Source organism: Thalassophryne amazonica, chromosome 9 (assembly GCF_902500255.1).
Source record: "Thalassophryne amazonica chromosome 9, fThaAma1.1, whole genome shotgun sequence".
Classification (NCBI taxonomy): Eukaryota; Metazoa; Chordata; class Actinopteri; order Batrachoidiformes; family Batrachoididae; genus Thalassophryne; species Thalassophryne amazonica.
In genome coordinates, this window is record NC_047111.1 from 17,582,085 (window position 1) to 17,598,925 (window position 16,841).

Genomic DNA, 16,841 nt, shown 5'->3' on the forward strand with positions numbered 1-16,841 from the left:
GAGCGGCAGTGCCGGAGACACCACGGCTTGTGTTTCTATTGTGGTCAGGCGGATCATGTGGTCACTGAGTGCCAAGCCAGGGGTGCCCCGCGTGGTCACAACGGGTACGACGGGTGAGTCAAAATTCTATTACTTCTGTTACTCCTCAAACGTGATCACGGCCAGCTTAATTTCTGATCATTCATCATGCTTTGTTCCGGTATTTATTGATTCAGGTTCAGACGCTAATTTAGTGCAATCTTCCCTCGCCAGGTCTTTACACCTTAAGCTGTACCGTCTCTCACGTCCGCTACTAATGCATGCCGTTGATGGTCATGTGCTTGGTCACATCACCCACCGCACTCAGTCTGTTCAGTTGATCATAGCCGGTACTCACTCGGAAAGATAAGCTTTCATGTATTTGATAAAATGACTCACTCCGCCATTTTGGGGCATCCCTGGTTAAAAAAACATTGTCCACAAATAAACTGGTCTGACGGACGAATCATTTCCTAGGGCTCCACCTGTGCGGGGCGCTGTGTCGTGACGTCCGCGAGGATCACTAGTTCCCTTAATGTCATGTTTCGGACGCGGTCGGAGCACCGACCCAGCGTTTGAAAGGACCCAGCATAAAATAAGCAGAGCACGGTTCAAAAGGTAACAGAATTTAATAAACATAACAGTGGGTGAAGTGCTAAACAACTAAAAAGTCCGCGGTCTGGTGAGGTGGAAACACGGCGCGCTCTCAACAGCGCAAACGGTCCGGAGCCACAGCAGTTCGGACCCAGGGACCCCGCCGACACCCCCCAGGTGGCCGCGACAAACCAAGTCTGTGAAGAAAGAAAACATGGAGGTGAGTCCAACTCCACACAGAGAGACACAACTCAAAGGTGCACGCAATCAGCAAACACTTCCTGGCTTAAATCTATACATCAGCTTCTTACCCTGCAGGCACGAAACAACTCAGTTCAAATCTCCACTGCAGCAGAAGCTGATTAGACAATTAGCATAACATGACAGCTCACTAACACAAGGTGTGAGGGACACCAAATCCACTGTCATTACTTCATAAAAGTCACCAAAACCAAATTACCTCAGGAAGTGTGCTGAAGAGCGTGAGACCTCACCCAATCCTCCTTCACAGACTGTGGTGTCAAACGTTACCCGTTCCCACCCGACCTTGGTCACACATCTCAGTGGACTTCCAGGATCTTTGAAGCAGGACAGCCAAGAGGTCCAGCACCAGAGGGTATTTCTTGTAGATCTTAGAGGAGAACCCATTCATCCCAGCCAGGTGCACTTTTAGCACGAGCTCTTTGGACAAATTCTCTAATTTCTCTGATCCGGAAACAGGACGTGTCAAATGGGACGCCCAGTTCAGTCGGCTGCTGGATGCCCTCCATGTTAGGGATTGGTGTAATTCTCAGGGGGTCAGAGTGTACCTGCCCTAGGTGGGACTCCAGCTCCTGTTGGTGTACATCTAGGGTTCCACTTTTTGGCTCTGTGAAGAGTTTCTTGGCAAAAGCATAGGGGTTCTTATAGAACCCCTATGCTTCTTATAAAGGCATAGGGGTTCTTATAGAATGCCTCTTGTCTGTCTCTTCTGTTTCCACTGGTTTTCAGCTCGAGAAAGAATGAGAATCTGCTTTTGATGTCTCAAGCAGATTTTGAATGCCTGCCCGTTCATGCGCTGGTGCTTCTTTGAACTGGCATTTCAAGGATCTCTGTCTTCTCTGTAGGAGGTGTTGTGAAGGTGTCGTAGCACGGACCCACAACGAGGGCGCAAATGAATGGACAATGAGTAAGCCAAAAGTAACAATTTAATGTTGTGACATACACAACTAAATTCACAGAATTTGCACAGTCAATTAACACCAGGTGACGTGTGGGCAGGCTCGAAGATAGAAGACCCCCGACGAGAGAGAAGCCGCGTCCCACACGGCTTCCACCAACAATGGTCTGAAGAACACCGGAGCTGCCATGTCCCGAGTCCCCAGGTGGCCTCTGTCTTCGGCTGTCGACCCTGGTACTGCTGGCAGAAAGCAGAGATAATGTATGAGTGTGAGTCCGCACACTCAGTAATCCACAGCCCAAACACAGTTAGGAGGGAGCACCTCCACCTCCAATCACACACACTCGTGCAGCTCCTGGTCAACCACTTATCTGGGTTGGGGTTGAGGCGAAGCTGTCGCTGTCACACCAAACGCCAATCCTCCAGATAAGGCAACACTCCAGGAAAACGGCTGCAATAGAAGTTCAGGTTATTACACACAAAGTGTTAGTCAGCAGAGAAATTACCTTTCCAATGGTAGTCGATTTCTCGGCGAGGAGGTGGAGTTGCAGTCCGGCCTTTATGGTGATGATGATGAGTGACAGCTGGTGCGATGATGTGACAGCTGTCACTTCTTCTGGGTCTGGCGCCCTCTCATGCTTGGAGCCCGCACTCCAAGCAGGGCGCCCTCTGGTGGTGGTGGGCCAGCAGTACCTCCTCTTCAGCGGCCCACATAACAGGACCCCCCCCTCAACGGGCGCCTCCTGGCGCCCGACCTGGCTTGTCCGGGTGTCTTTTGTAGAAATCGGCCAGGAGGGCCGGTCCAAGATGAAGCTCCTCTTCACCCAGGAGCGTTCTTCAGGTCCATATCCCTCCCAGTCCACCAGATATTGGAACCCCCGGCCCTTACGACGGACGTCCAGGAGCCTGCGGACTGTCCAAGCAGGCTCCCCGTCGATTAGCCGGCAGGAGGCGGCGTAGGTCCAGGTGCACAGAGGGGCGAGGTGTGGTGTGGCTTGATACGGGACACGTGGAATACAGGGTGGATCCGCAGTGAAGCTGGGAGTTGGAGCTTCACTGCGGCCGGGTTGATGATCTTGAGGATACGAAAGGGTCCGTGAATCTGTCTTCAGTTTTGGGGAGTCCACACAGAGAGGGATGTCCTTAGTCGAGAGCCACACCTCCTGCCCGGCTGGTATGTGGGGGCTGGGGAACGCCGGCGGTCCGCATGGGTTTTAGCCCTCGTCCGGGCCTTAACAGGGCAGAGCGGGCGGTCCCCACACCGGCGGCACCTCCTGAGGTGGGCCTGGACCGAGGGCACACCGACCTCTCCCTCCACCAGCGGGAACAATGGGGGCTGGTACCCCAAACATGCCTCAAAAGGGGAGAGGCCGGTAGCAGACGAAACTTGGCTGTTATGGGCATACTCGATCCAGGCCAGATGGTGACTCCAGGCCGCTGGGTGTGCGGAGGTGATGCATCGAAGGGCCTGCTCCAGCTCCTGGTTGACCCGCTCTGCCTGGCCGTTTGTCTGGGGGTGGTACCCGGACGAGAGACTCACGGTGGCCCCCGCTCCTTACAGAAACTCTTCCACACCTGCGAAGAGAACTGGGGACCACGATCTGAAACGATGTCCGATGGTATCCCATGCAGCCGCATGACGTGGTGGACCAGGAGGTCTGCCGTCTCCTGGGCCGTCGGGAGCTTCGGGAGGGCCACGAAGTGGGCCGCCTTGGAGAACCGGTCCACTATCGTGAGAATTACGGTGTTGCCCTGGGACGGCGGGAGGCCCGTGATGAAGTCCAGGCCGATGTGAGACCAGGGGCGATGAGGCACCGGCAGGGGTTGGAGGAGTCCCGAAGTCCTCCGATGGTCTGCCTTGCCCCTGGCGCAGATGGTACAGGCCTGGACGTAGTCCCGGACGTCGGTTTCCAGGGACGCCTACCAGAAGCGCTGCTGGACTACTGCCACGGTCCTACACACTCCGGGATGACAGGACAGCTTGGACCCGTGACAGAAGTCCAATACGGCAGCTCTTGCCTCTGGTGGGACGTACAGTCTGTTCTTGGGGCCGGTCCCCGGGTCCGGGCTCCTTGCCAGGGCCTCCCGGACGGTCTTCTCCACGTCCCAGTGAGGGTGGCCACGACAGTGGACTCGGGGATGATGGTCCGGTGGGGTTCGACAGCCCCGCTTTGGCTTCTTCTTCGTGCACCCGGGACAATGCATCTGATTTTGGTTCTTGGTCCCGGGCGGTACGTGATCCGGAAGTCAAAGCGCCCGAAGAACAGAGACCAGCGGGCTTGCCTGGGTTCAGCCGCTTGGCGGTCCGGATGTACTCCAGGTTCCGATGGTCCGTGAAAACCGTGAAGGGCAACGATGCCCCTTCCAGCAGGTGTCTCCACTCTTCAAGAGCCTCCTTCACCGCGAGGAGCTCCCGATTGCCGACATCATAGTTCCGTTCAGCTGGGGTCAACCTGCGAGAAAAATAGGCACAAGGATGGAGAACCTTATCAGCCTCCACGCTCTGGGACAGCACGGCTCCTATCCCTGAGTCAGAGGCGTCCACTTCTACTATATACTGGCGATCAGGATCAGGCTGCACCAGAAGTGGTGCAGTCGAGAACCGGCGTTTCAACTCCTGGAACGCGGCTTCGCACCGATCCGACCAGGCGAAGGGGACCTTGGTGGAGGTCAGGGCAGTCAGGGGCTAACTACCTGACTGTAACCTTTAATGAACCTCCTGTAGAAATTTGCAAAGCCGAGGAACTGCTGTAGTTTCCTGCGGCTTGTTGGTTGGGGCCAATCTCTCACCGCCGCAACCTTGGCCGGATCAGGGGCGACCAGTTGGAGGAGATGATGAACCCCAGGAAGGACAAAGAAGTGCGGTGGAACTCGCACTTCTCACCCTTCACAAACAGCCGGTTCTCCACAACCGCTGTAGGACCTGACGTACATGCTGGACATGGGTCTCAGGGTCCGGGGAAAAGATGAGTATATTGTCCAGATATACGAAGACGACCCGATGCAGGAAGTCCCGCAAGACGTCATTTACCAAAGCTTGGAACGTCGCGGGGGCGTTAGTGAGGCCGAACAGCATGACCGGGTACTCAAAGTGACCTAATGGGGTGTTAAATGCCATCTTCCATTCGTCTCCCTTCCGGATCCGAGCCAGGTGGTACGCGTTTCTAAGATCCAATTTAGTGAAAATTTGGGCTCCATGCAGGGGCGTGAACACTGAATCCAACAGAGGTAACGGGTATCGGTTGCGAACCGTGATCTCGTTCAGCCCTCTGTAATCAATGCATGGACGGAGTCCGCCGTCCTTTTTGCCCACAAAAAGAAACCAGCACCCATCGGGGAGGTGGAGTTCTGGATCAGCCCGGCAGCTAAAGAGTCCCGGATGTAGGTCTCCATTGATTCCGGACGTGAGAGGTTGTACAGCCTGCTGGACGGTACTCAGCGCCCGGGACCAAATCAATGGCACAGTCGTACGGTCGGTGCGGGGGAAGAGTGAGCGCCAGATCTTTGCTGAAAACGTCAGCAAGATCGTGGTACTCCTTTGGCACCGCCGATAGATTGGGGGGGACTTTAACCTCCTCATTAGCCGTCGTGCCGGGAGGAACCGAGGATCCTAAACACTCCCGGTGGCAGGTTTCGCTCCACTGCGTCACAACCCCAGACGGTCAATCTATCCGGGGATTGTGCTTCACCACCATGGAAATCCCAAAATCACTCGGGAGGTAGAAGGTGTTACATGGAACACGATCTCCTCCTCTGTGATTTCCAGACACAACCAAGGTCACTGGCTGTGTCTGATGTGTAATTAATGGAAGCAGGGTGCCATCTAGTGCTTGCACCTGCAATGGTGCCGGCAGAGCCACCAGGGGGAGCCCTACTTCCTTTGCCCATCCGCTATCCAGCAGATTCCCTTCCGACCCCGTGTCTACCAGTGCTGGGGCGTGAAGGGTTAAATCCCCACAAAGGATCGTTACTGGGATTCGTGCAGATTTGCGGGGTTTCCCCGCGTGCGTGTTATGACCCACCCTTAGCCCAGTTTCTAAGGACGGCGTTGTAGTTTGACCGTTTTGGGGCAGTCCTTCTGCATATGCTCACAAGAGCTGCAGACAAAACATTCCCCGCGGGCCAGCCTCCTTTGTCTGACGTTTGTTTTTATTTTGGCCCTGCTCGTGTCCATAGCCTCCTCAGCAGGGGGAGCTGTAGCCACACGGAGCTCTCTGGCAGTGAAGCGTGGGGACGACGTCACCCTTTCGGAACCGGAAGGGGAGGGACGGCTCGTGCCCGTCACGCCCCCCGGCCTGCTCCCGACTATGCTCATTCAAACGGTTGTCTAAGCGTATAACCAAATTGATAAGCCCGTCAAAATCCCGCGGTTCCTCCTTAGCCAGCAGGTGCTCCTTCAGGACCAGAGACAGTCCATTTACGAAGGCGGCGCGGAGCGCAACGTTATTCCAGCCGGACCTCCTGCCCGCGATGCGGAACTCAACTGCATACTCGCTGCGCTGCGGCGCCCCTGTCTCATTGACAGCAGCACGCTCGAGCGGTCTCGCCTCTGTTGGGATGGTCAAAAACTTGTTTGAACTCCTGTATAAACTCATAAGACTTAGGAGCCTGAATTCTGCTCCCAAGCGCCGTAGCCCAGGCGCTGCCTCTCCTCGAAGCAGACTAATCAACATAAGCCACCCGGCTGGCGTCTGACTCGTACATGACAGGACGCTGTGAAAAGACGAGCGAACACTGCATGAGGAAATCTGCGCACGTCTCAACACGCCTCCGTACAGTTCCGGAGGCTTATGTATGCTTCAGAGGACGGTGGGGGGGGTCGTTGACACCATGGAACGTCTGTTACAGGCCCCACCACCAGAGGAGTGGCTGCAGCAGCGCCCTGATCGCGCGCTTCACCCTGGCAGTGAGAGCCTCCACCCTCCGGTTAAGGAGAACATTTCGCTCGGCCACTAAATCCAGCCGAGCTGTGAAGGCGTTAAGATTTGCTGCAGCTCACTCAACACGCCTCCCGCTGACACGCGCTCCTGTTCTTCCCATTGGCCGTTCAAACTCGGGTTGACGCCCCTCGGAGTCCATGACGATTGGCCGAGAAATCCTGTTGTGAAGGTCGTAGCACAGACCCACAGGGGGCGCAAATGAACGGACTGAGTAGCCAAAAAGTAACAATTTAATGTTGACAATACACACTAAATTCACAGAATTGCACAGTCAATTAACACCAGGTGACGTGTGGGCAGGCTCGAATATAGAGACCCCCGACGAGAGAGAACCGCGTCCCACACGCTTCCCACCACCAACGTCTGAAGACACTGGAGCCGCCAAGTCCCGATCCCCAGGTGGCTCGTCTTCGGCTGTCAACCCTGGTACTGCTGCAGAAGCAGAGATAAGATGTAATATGAGGTCTTCGTCCTCCTCTTCTTCTGTGGGGGCTCCATACTGTCTTCCAGATCGAGTGCGACTGACTGGTTCCAGGCAGTCCATCCAGTTGGTTATATTCTGTTCTAAAGCCGCTATGTCTTTGGCTACACATTGTTGTCTTTGCCTGAGTCGGGCCTCTTTGCACTCTCAATGATGATCTCACCAGAAATCTTTTGGGTGGCTCTATAATGTGATTCCCTTGATTGGGCGTCGATTGTTGTAATATTCTTCTTCCTCGCGGCCCTATGTCTTTGTTTCTTTCCTTCGCTAGCCGAAGCTGCTCAGCTAGTTCTTCATTATCTCTTCTGGCCAGATCCAGTATGTCACAGAAGCTCTTGTGCCACTCTTCGGAGCCTCTATAGCCTGTGAAGGTCCAGTCGGCTGACTTGGTGGGAGGGGACGGTTTTCAGTGGACCTCGATGTGCAGGCGGAGCCTTCAGGTCTCTCTTTATCCTCGTCTGCCTCTGTCACTGTTATTTTGGCCCCCCTGCTGGTCGTGGTGAGCGACCACCTACTTTCGGACTTGGAGACCTTGTATGATCCTTGACAGACTGAAGACCTGTCTCCTTGTGGCTCGAGCTTTTAGTGTCAGTGTGAATTTGCCCTCCACATCCATGCCTTGGTCCTCTTCACGAGTTCCTAATACAAATTGTCCAGCTGTCTTTCCCATATCATGACGTTTATATGGGGGTGGCTCTGCTTCCCAGCTCGGTGCACTGGCTTTAGTGTCTTTGGATCTTTCCTCTGTCATTTTTTCTCTTTTCTGCTGTAGCCTCTGTGCTTCCTGCTTGAACAAGGCCAAAACTTCTTTTTCTTCAGTGCGTTTTTGTTGTTATTTACGTTCTTCTGCTGATCTTTAATTTCTTTTTTCTGTATTTCTACCACAACTGCTTCACACATCACCGGATCAAATGATCCCACCAAAGGCCATTGCCTGCCCCCATGTGACCTTTTGTGCCACTTCTCATACATTGGTTGGCCTTAGTGCGTTTTCTGGATATTTTCTTAGTACTAGTCTAGCGGGGTACTTTCCGACCTTGACCTGAGAGTTACCCATGTAACCCTGACAAACGCTATGTGAGGTGTTTCTATGGTGTTCTGGTAGTCCCTCAGGGGCTGTCCTGATCCAGACCAATAACTTGCTGGCTGTAACACCTGTTTTGTATTTTAAACCCTTAAAAGGATTAAATTTCCAACTGTTATGCCCGTCTTCTTTTCTTTAACTAAATACGAAAATTTACCTGTTTCCCCAAACCTTCCTTGGGACCACAGTCAGAGTCAACCTAGGAAACAGTTCTTCACCTGGATCGGTTGGCAGTGTTATTAAATGATTTAATGGTATGCTAATTTCTTTATTAGGATCAGCACAAAGCAGCTCCAGCCACGGGGTTAAACCCTGATGCCACAGACATCTTATCAGCAGCTCCCAATTAATTAGAGGGAATTGTTCTTTCTTTTGCTTCAGATGATTACCTTAGTAATCTGCCATAATTTCTGATTGATCTCTTGTTCGTCCTGCCAATGTTCTGCTCCTACACTGTCAAAATAGGTCCTTTCCAGCCAAAAATGTGTCCTGATTCCCTGGGTTTCGATGTCCCATCAGTCAAGTAATGTTCTGGGAGTATTATTTCATCATCACTTAAGTCTCCATCAAAGACTGTCCCAAGCATTGATCAGTCTGTCAGCTTTTTCACTATAATCTAAGCTTTAACTCTTTAATTATAACCAATTTATTTCTTTACTCCTCTTACAACCCTAACACTTCCTAATGTCTTTGCTCCGACTTTCTATTTTCCTTCTAATTTTTAACTTCTGCTTCTCGTCTTTTTCTGCATGTTTGTTTATTAGTTTTCTTTCTTTGAAATAATATCTACCTTCTCTGTATTACATAGCAGTCTCTTCTCCTGTCTTTTCTTCACTGTCTCTGTTTCACACTTTCCCTCTGCCTGTCATGCACCTCCCAAGTCCTTCTGTGGGTCTAAACACCTCCTCCTCGTACCCTTTCACATTAATCTTGTATGTCAGCCAGCCTGCAAGCCCTCACAGCTTTGCCTGCAACTCCGCTCTCCACACACCAATCTTCAAAAGCTTTATACACAAAAATTATTAAAAACAACTTTCTATATATCTCTATCTAGACTTCTGCCACCCTTTACTCCGCGGCTTTAAACAACCTTTTTTCACTTAACACCAATGTGTTCTGTTTAAGTATGTATCTCTTCTTCACGTTAGACAGCTTCTCCGGTGCTGCCAGCAACTCATATATTACTTTTTTTTTTTCTTAACAAGCTACTCTTTGAGCGTACAATATTTCATTTACTTCTACGCCTTACCGCGCCTCGCGTGCGTATCCTGTGCTTACTATATTATTTTCACAAGCTCCTTTCTGAGCATACAATATTCATTTATTTCTACGCCTTACCGCGCCTCGCGTGCGTATCCTGTGCCTTTCTGCACTTTCTTCTACTTTTTTTTCACTTACTGAGCTCCTCGTGAGCTTAATGTGCCTTTGCACTGAAAATATTCTCTTTTTCTTTTCTTATAAAAAACTCATATTACTGTGTACTTAATTACTTATTCTTCTCCCACGCCCCACAAGCGTGTATTTGGTGCCTTACTGCACTATTTTCTGCTTCATTAATTCTCATTTATTCTGCACTAACTCTTCATTCATTTTTTTTCATTTTTTTTATAGTTTTTCTCTTTTCTTAAAAATGACGTCCTTTATTGAGCTCTTTTACTTACTGTCAGCTGTGCTACTTTGCACTTTTCTCTTTAAATCTCTTTATCACGTACGGTATTTCTACTGCGCCCCCTCAGGCGCTTATCTTGTGCTTCCTCTGCACGTATTCTCTGTTAAACTGTTTTTCTCACTTATTTCACTTCAGTCTCTGTTAAACTCTTTAAATAACCTTGTATTACCTTGTATCTATTTGTCAGTATACTCCCCTAAATTAACCCCTACAGCGCATGCTATCAGCCGGCACGTTAGTAACGAATTTCAACACCAATTATTCTCCAAGCATCCAGGTTAATTCTCCATGCACTCTTTTCCGCACCAGAGTTCATGAACATCCTGACCTTTCACTCACACAGACATTCTTTTTCCCGGGACACACACACCTTCTGAGCATTTTATCTACAAGGCCTGATAATTTTCAATCTTATCTTTTTTTAGTCTCTTATCAATTTTCTTAGTCCAGGTTCTTTTGGGTAAGAGGCAATTAAAAAATATCACCTGTCAACTTGGGCGGAAATCCCGACTCACTCCTCCAGATCGTGCAGAAGTTACAAAAGGTTTCTGCTTACCTTTTAGTCGTGATCACTGTTATTACGGTCTGGAGGGATGAGCTGGACTGCCCCAGGCTGCCGGAATGCCCCTGGACCCTCCTGAAGCTGGCTCGCCAAGTTGCGTCGTGGCTCGTCTTTAGTCTTCTCAGGATGTCGTCTTTAGATGACACAAACTAATTGCAAGTGATATGCTAAAAGGACACAACACTTTAGAATAATTCAGCCTTAAGCAAGATAAAATGCACAGAGTTTTTAAGTTTATTTAAGCCTTCGACACAGAGCTTAGACAAACTGAGTCCTCTAGAGAGACTGAACATATGACAACCGCGCTCATCTATTTATTGGAGACCCGCGGGCATCGCTCCTCCTTCGACTTTTTTATTTATTTCATTCCCAAGACATGGTTTTCTATTGGAAGCGTCCTCTAGTGAACCCTAAGCAGGTGTTAGGCCATTATTTCAATGTGACAAACGCTCCCATTAAAACGTGAAGGATTTACAACTGATTTTTTTAAAAGACCTTCAGCCACAGGTGCAGCTGGCCTGAGGCCCCCCCGCACGTGGCCTCAGTCACACGTGCAGCTGGCCTGAGGCCCCTGCACGTGGCCTGCGGGAAAGCACCTAAAAGGCCTTGGAAAGCCCCTGACAGACTGAATGACTAATAGAGCCCTTTTTTTTGGGGTTGAACACCTGCTAGTTCAACCAGAGGACATACAGTTCGGATCAGGACACTTGATAGTTCATCACAGTTCAAATATGGACCTAAAATTCTTCTACAGAATCTTCCAAATGGTTTCCATCTGGCTGTCTGGCAGAGTTTCTGAAAAAATTTTCATGGAACAAAGCGGCAGTCACTCCGCCATTCCTAAACAATAAAAATCCGACGAGGGGGGTGGACCAGTGCTCACTCAAAGCCTGCCCACAGGTAAATGATGCAACCGACGGGCGTGAAAAAACTCACGCATGCACACGAAGGTTCAAGCTTGTCTGATGCAAGCGCACATGATTCAAATCTATATAGTTTTTGAAAAAAATAAAAAGGTTGGATAGTTTCTCACAGACCTCGTATGGTGGCACACCTGTTTCTCCCACAACAGGTGTGCCACATTGAGCAGACTGTCTGATGAAGGGCTGTGCCCGAAACGTTACATTTAGTTTTTGTTAAATGCAGCCTCTTTTTGTGTCGGAGCGCTGGGCTGTGCGGATCATTTTGGTTTTTGTTTTTGGTATGTTTTTTTTGGTCCTGCATGCCTTTTTATGTGTTTTGGATGTGCGTGTCTTTGTTGTATAACAGAATATACGAAAGACAAATGTCTGAATGAAGGCTTTCAGTCATCTGAAAACAAACACATGCGCGCACACACACACACACACACACACACACTTAATGTTTTTTTTGTATAAATGTTAAAAGATTCCACAGACAGTTTATTTATAGACTATGTATTCAAACAGCTTTTAACACCAGAAAACACACGTTTTATAGTTGTCCATTTGGCTGCTCCCGTTTTGCATTTGGGGTCGCCACAGCGGATACAGCTAGATCTGCACAGGTAGTTGGAACAAGTTTTACGCTGGATGCCCTTCCTGACGCAACTCCAGTTTTACATGGAGAAACACACACAGCCGCTGGTGTTCCAAAGAGGTCTCCCATCCAAGTACTACCAGATCCCACACTGCTTAGCTTCTGAGATCTGATGGGATCAGACTTACACAGAGCAGATCGGCTGCTCCAATTACAACTCCAACAATTTACTCAAAATGTATTACAATATTTAATTACTGACAGACTTGTGAGCCCTTAATCAGCGTACAGCCTCTCTGATTTACGAGGTCTATTAGAAAAGTATCCGACCTTATTATTTTTTTTAAACCGTATGGATTTGAATCACGTGTGATTACATCAGCCAAGCTTGAACCCTCGTGCGCATGCGTGAGTTTTTCCACGCCTGTCGGTGACGTCATTCGCCTGTGAGCATGCCTTGTGGGAGGAGTGGTCCAGCCCCTCGTTGGAATTCCTTTGTCTGAGAAGTTGCTGAGAGACTGGCGCTTTGTTTGATCAAAATTTTTTCCAAAACTGTGAGGCACATCCGAGTGGACACCATTTGAAAAATTAAGCTGGTTTTCGGTGAAAATTTTAACGGCTGATGAGAGATTTTGGATTGTTTCTATTGCTGTAAGGACTTCCCACATAGCGGGACGTTGTGCAGCACTCCGAGGCGACGTCGTCATCCTGTTTCAAGCTGAAAACCTCCAAATTTAACCCTCTGTTGACCCAGGACATCGTGAGAGAACAGAGAACTTTCAGAAGAGGTCGGAATCAGCAGTTTATCCGGACATTCCACTGTTAATGGAGATTTTTTTTAATGAAAGACGTGCGAACGGATTGGTGCGTCGGCTTGCAGCCGGCGTGGCGCGCCCGCCACAGGAAAAACACCTCCGTTGGAAGCCTTAAGGACAAGTTGGAACATGCCCTGCTGTTAAACAATTTCTCAGATACTCACTCCACTGAAAGCCATCAAAAGCCGCCTGGATTTTACAAATGGTTAACAACACAGAGGTGTTTTTCCTGTGCCGCCGCACCGCGCCGGCTGCGAGCCGATGCGCCAATCCGTCCGCACATCTTTCATTAAAAAAATCTCCTTTAACAGTGGAATGTCCGGATAAACTGCTGATTCCGACCTCTTCTGAAAGTTCTCTGTTCTCTCACGACGTCCTGGGTCTACAGAGGCTTACATTTGGAGGTTTTCAGCTTGAAACAGGATGACGACGTCGCCTCGGAGCGCTGGGCGACGTCCCGCTCCATGGGACGTCCTTACAGCGATAGAAACAATCCAAAATCTCTCATCAGCCGTTAAAATTTCACCGAAAACCAGCTTAATTTGTCGAATGGTGTCCACTCGGATGTGCCTCACAGTTTTGGAAAAATTTTGATCAAGCACAGCGCCAGTCTCTCAGCAACTTCTCAGACAATGAAAATCCAATGAGGGGGCTGCACCACTCTCCCACAAGGCGTGCTCACAGGCGAATGACGTCACCGACAGGCGTGCAAAAACTCACGCATGCGCACGAAGGTTCAAGCTTAGCTGACGTAAAAACATATGAATCAAATCCATATAGTTTTTAAAAAAAATAAAACGGTCGGTTTCTTTTCTAATAGACCTCGTACATTAAATTTCCATGTTATGCAGGAAATCAGACAGTCCTTTTTAAAAAGATTAATATTGTTCAAAAGAAAAATACGAAAACATCTTAACATTTGTTTGCTTGTTTGTTTTTAGTTCTTAAAACTAAAATAAATAGTTTCAAGACTGAACCTCAGTTGAACGACATCTCTGAAACGCTGAACCTTTTTTAATGTGGGGATATAAAAGTTGTTTTATAACTTCAAAGCAAAGAAATAAATCTGAAACTAATCTCATGTGTTTATAGTTTTATGATTCCTTGATAGAAAGAAAGCTACTATAGATTTATTGATTTTGTAGATAAAACTCAGAAGGATGATGGGAATAACTTGGATGGAAGACACGCCCCACAGATCGTAAATCAGTCATTTGTCAGTGTCCTACAATGTTTCACGTCACAGCAATACTGATAATATAATACTAATAATAATAATGTGTGTGATGATAATAATGATGATAATAATAACGATACTAGTGCTGATACTATGATGATATCTGATTGTCATGTGATGTTTCCTCACTTTGTATCCAAACAGTCGAAGCAGCTTCACCTTCTTTTTCTTCCATTAATGATCCTGATGTTGATTTGCTGATCTGCATCTGTGGAATTCAAATGAGCATTTTATTGAACAAATTTTTTCAGTTTTAAAACAAAACCTAATCAAACCCCACAAAACACTGTTCCAAAAAAACCAAACAGTACAAGTCAGATGGGGACAAAATGTGTAAAATTTAATTAGAGAATATTTTATTTTTTGTGTTTCTGTGTGTATAAATAATTTATTTTCTCACATGCACACTGAGGTGAAAGTAATTTTAGATGTGGAGAAAATTTAAAGTGAAACAAAACATAAAGTATAAAGTAGTAATTATTCAGAACTGTAAGTTGTGCTCATCACAAGATATTCCGTCCTTCAAGCAAACTTTCATATCTTAAAATCTCAAGAACCGTAAAACTCTCAAAACTGAAATTTTTAACCATTTCAATTCAATTCAATTTGAAGTCAAGGGTCTGACATGTCAAGAAAAGAAACAAACAAAAGAAACCATGGATTTCTGACATTTATAAATCACTTTTTTTAATGAATTGTGAGTTTCAAGTAGGAAATGTACAAGCAACCCTGACATGCCTCACATCGGCCCACTAGGATGGTGACAAAAGCTACTGAAATGTATGGCAAGGTCTCGACTGTTTATTCATTTTGAAAAGTTAACTTCTTGTTGACGGTTTGGACAACTTACTAGTCTGAATACATGAACACAAAATGAAGTTTAAACAGATTCTTACCATCAAAAGGCCATCAAAATATGGCCATCCTGGTATTGTGAAGGCTTTGTGTCCATCTGTCTGTGCTCAGCATAAGTCCAGTCCTGTTATGGCCAGGGTCTTCAAATCATAGGGAACATTCTTGGGAAACAGTCCTTGGACAAGTTCAGAGATGGCTAACCCTTGACCTATTTTAAGAGGTTAAAAAGTCACATTCTGTTTCCTATTTTTATGCTATGAATCACGCAAATCCATTTTTTGTTTGAAGGGGGAGGGCATGACAGCCAATCACAGTAGAACACCATGACTTGCTAGCCACACTGGCTAGCATCTCTCTGGCATCCCAAAACTGCTTCCTTTCTGACTAAATATAATATGTTTTTCATGTATTATGTAAAATCTAGTGAGAAACAAACACTTCTAAAACTGAAAACGCGGTTTTTAGAACCTAACATCTCTGGAGTGATTTACAAGACAACTCGCGGACGTTAGCGTGGTGACGTCACTTGCTGATCCAGCTAGCTGCTAACTCCACTTTGTTTCTGTGTAAATATAACACATTTCTCATATATTATGTAAAGGCTATTGAGAAATAAACACTTCTAGAATGGAAAATGCTGTTTTTGTAACCTGATAACACCTCCAGAGTGATTTACAGACATCCTCGCGGACGTTAGCATGGTGACGTCACTGGCTGATCTCGCTAGTTGCTAACGCCACTTTGTTTCTGTGTAAATATAACACCTTTCTCATATATTATGTAAAAGCTATTGAGAAATAAACACTTCTAGAATGGAAAATGCTGTTTTTGTAACCTGATAACACCTCCAGAGTGATTTACAAGACATCTCGCGGACGTTAGCATGGTGACGTCACTGGGCTGATCTCGCTAGTTGCTAACGCCACTTTGTTTCTGTGTAAATATAACACCTTTCTCATATATTATGTAAAGCTATTGAGAAATAAAACACTTCTAGAATGGAAAATGCTGTTTTTGTAACCTGATAACACCTCCAGAGTGATTTACAAGACATCTCGCGGACGTTAGCATGGTGACGTCACTGGCTGATCTCGCTAGTTGCTAACACCACTTTGTTTCTGTGTAAATATAACACCTTTCTCATATATTATGTAAAAGCTATTGAGAAATAAACACTTCTAGGGTATTTTAGCATTGTGTTACATTTCTTCTTTTACTTGCAGTTACTTTTTTCCTTCTACTTGTGACTTCAATGTGTCACATTCACGTTCTGCTCTTATATAACTATTTTTAATGAATATGTAAAGAACAATTTCAGCAAGACGAGAAGATGATTTAGTGTTTGTCTGTGTAAAGTGTCCTAAAGTGTCTCAGTGGTTTTTTTCTTCTTGATCCAGTCTGTGGGGCTGCAAAGTGGACTGTCAGTGGAACAAATGAACACTCGTGATTGCTGCTGTCTGTTGAGAAATAAACATAAAGCAGTAAAAAGCCATAAAAGCTGAGTGAAGGTGAAGCAGGATAATGTTGGTGCACATCCCTTTGAATTGTGTTGACCCCTGAACCATCCGGTCACACAGCAAAGCAGCGAGCTCAGGAAAACTCCTCAGAGCCGAGAAAACAGTGACGTGTCATTTCTCAGCACAAATCAAGGTTCAGCTGTTTGTTTGTGGGTGTGGTTACGTGATCCAGGTGAGTGGGCGTGGCTCAGGTGTATAAAGAGCAGCAGCTCAGTCTGGACTCATCACTGAGACACCTCAGGACATCATCACTGAGACACACCTGCCTCCATCTCCTCCACACAGGAACACATCATCATGGTCACCATGACGACCGCCGCCTTCCTCTGCCTCCTCCTGGGTGCTGCCTTTGCAGGTCTAATTCCTGGACACTTCAGTCGGTGCACAAATACAATATGACACGACTGTGA

General features: G+C 47.5%; 1 protein-coding gene and 1 long non-coding RNA gene across 2 annotated transcripts in view; one reads left to right on the forward strand and one right to left on the reverse strand.

The window, feature by feature from the left end:
• Window positions 1-16,841, forward strand: part of LOC117516833 (ladderlectin-like) — a 32,728-nt gene that overhangs the window by 7,246 nt on the left and 8,641 nt on the right. The window contains exons 3-5 of the mRNA XM_034177700.1: window positions 8,298-8,307; window positions 11,015-11,020; window positions 16,709-16,786. Coding sequence (XP_034033591.1) covers window positions 16,729-16,786 — 58 coding nt within the window. The 5' untranslated portion in view covers window positions 8,298-8,307; window positions 11,015-11,020; window positions 16,709-16,728. The remainder of the gene's footprint in view (window positions 1-8,297; window positions 8,308-11,014; window positions 11,021-16,708; window positions 16,787-16,841) is intronic.
• On the reverse strand, window positions 7,627-16,780 carry LOC117516834. The gene is made up of 3 exons (XR_004562552.1): window positions 16,684-16,780; window positions 13,356-13,358; window positions 7,627-7,638 (listed from the first exon to the last, which is right to left on the reverse strand). It is a non-coding gene; the product is annotated as an uncharacterized LOC117516834 (long non-coding RNA).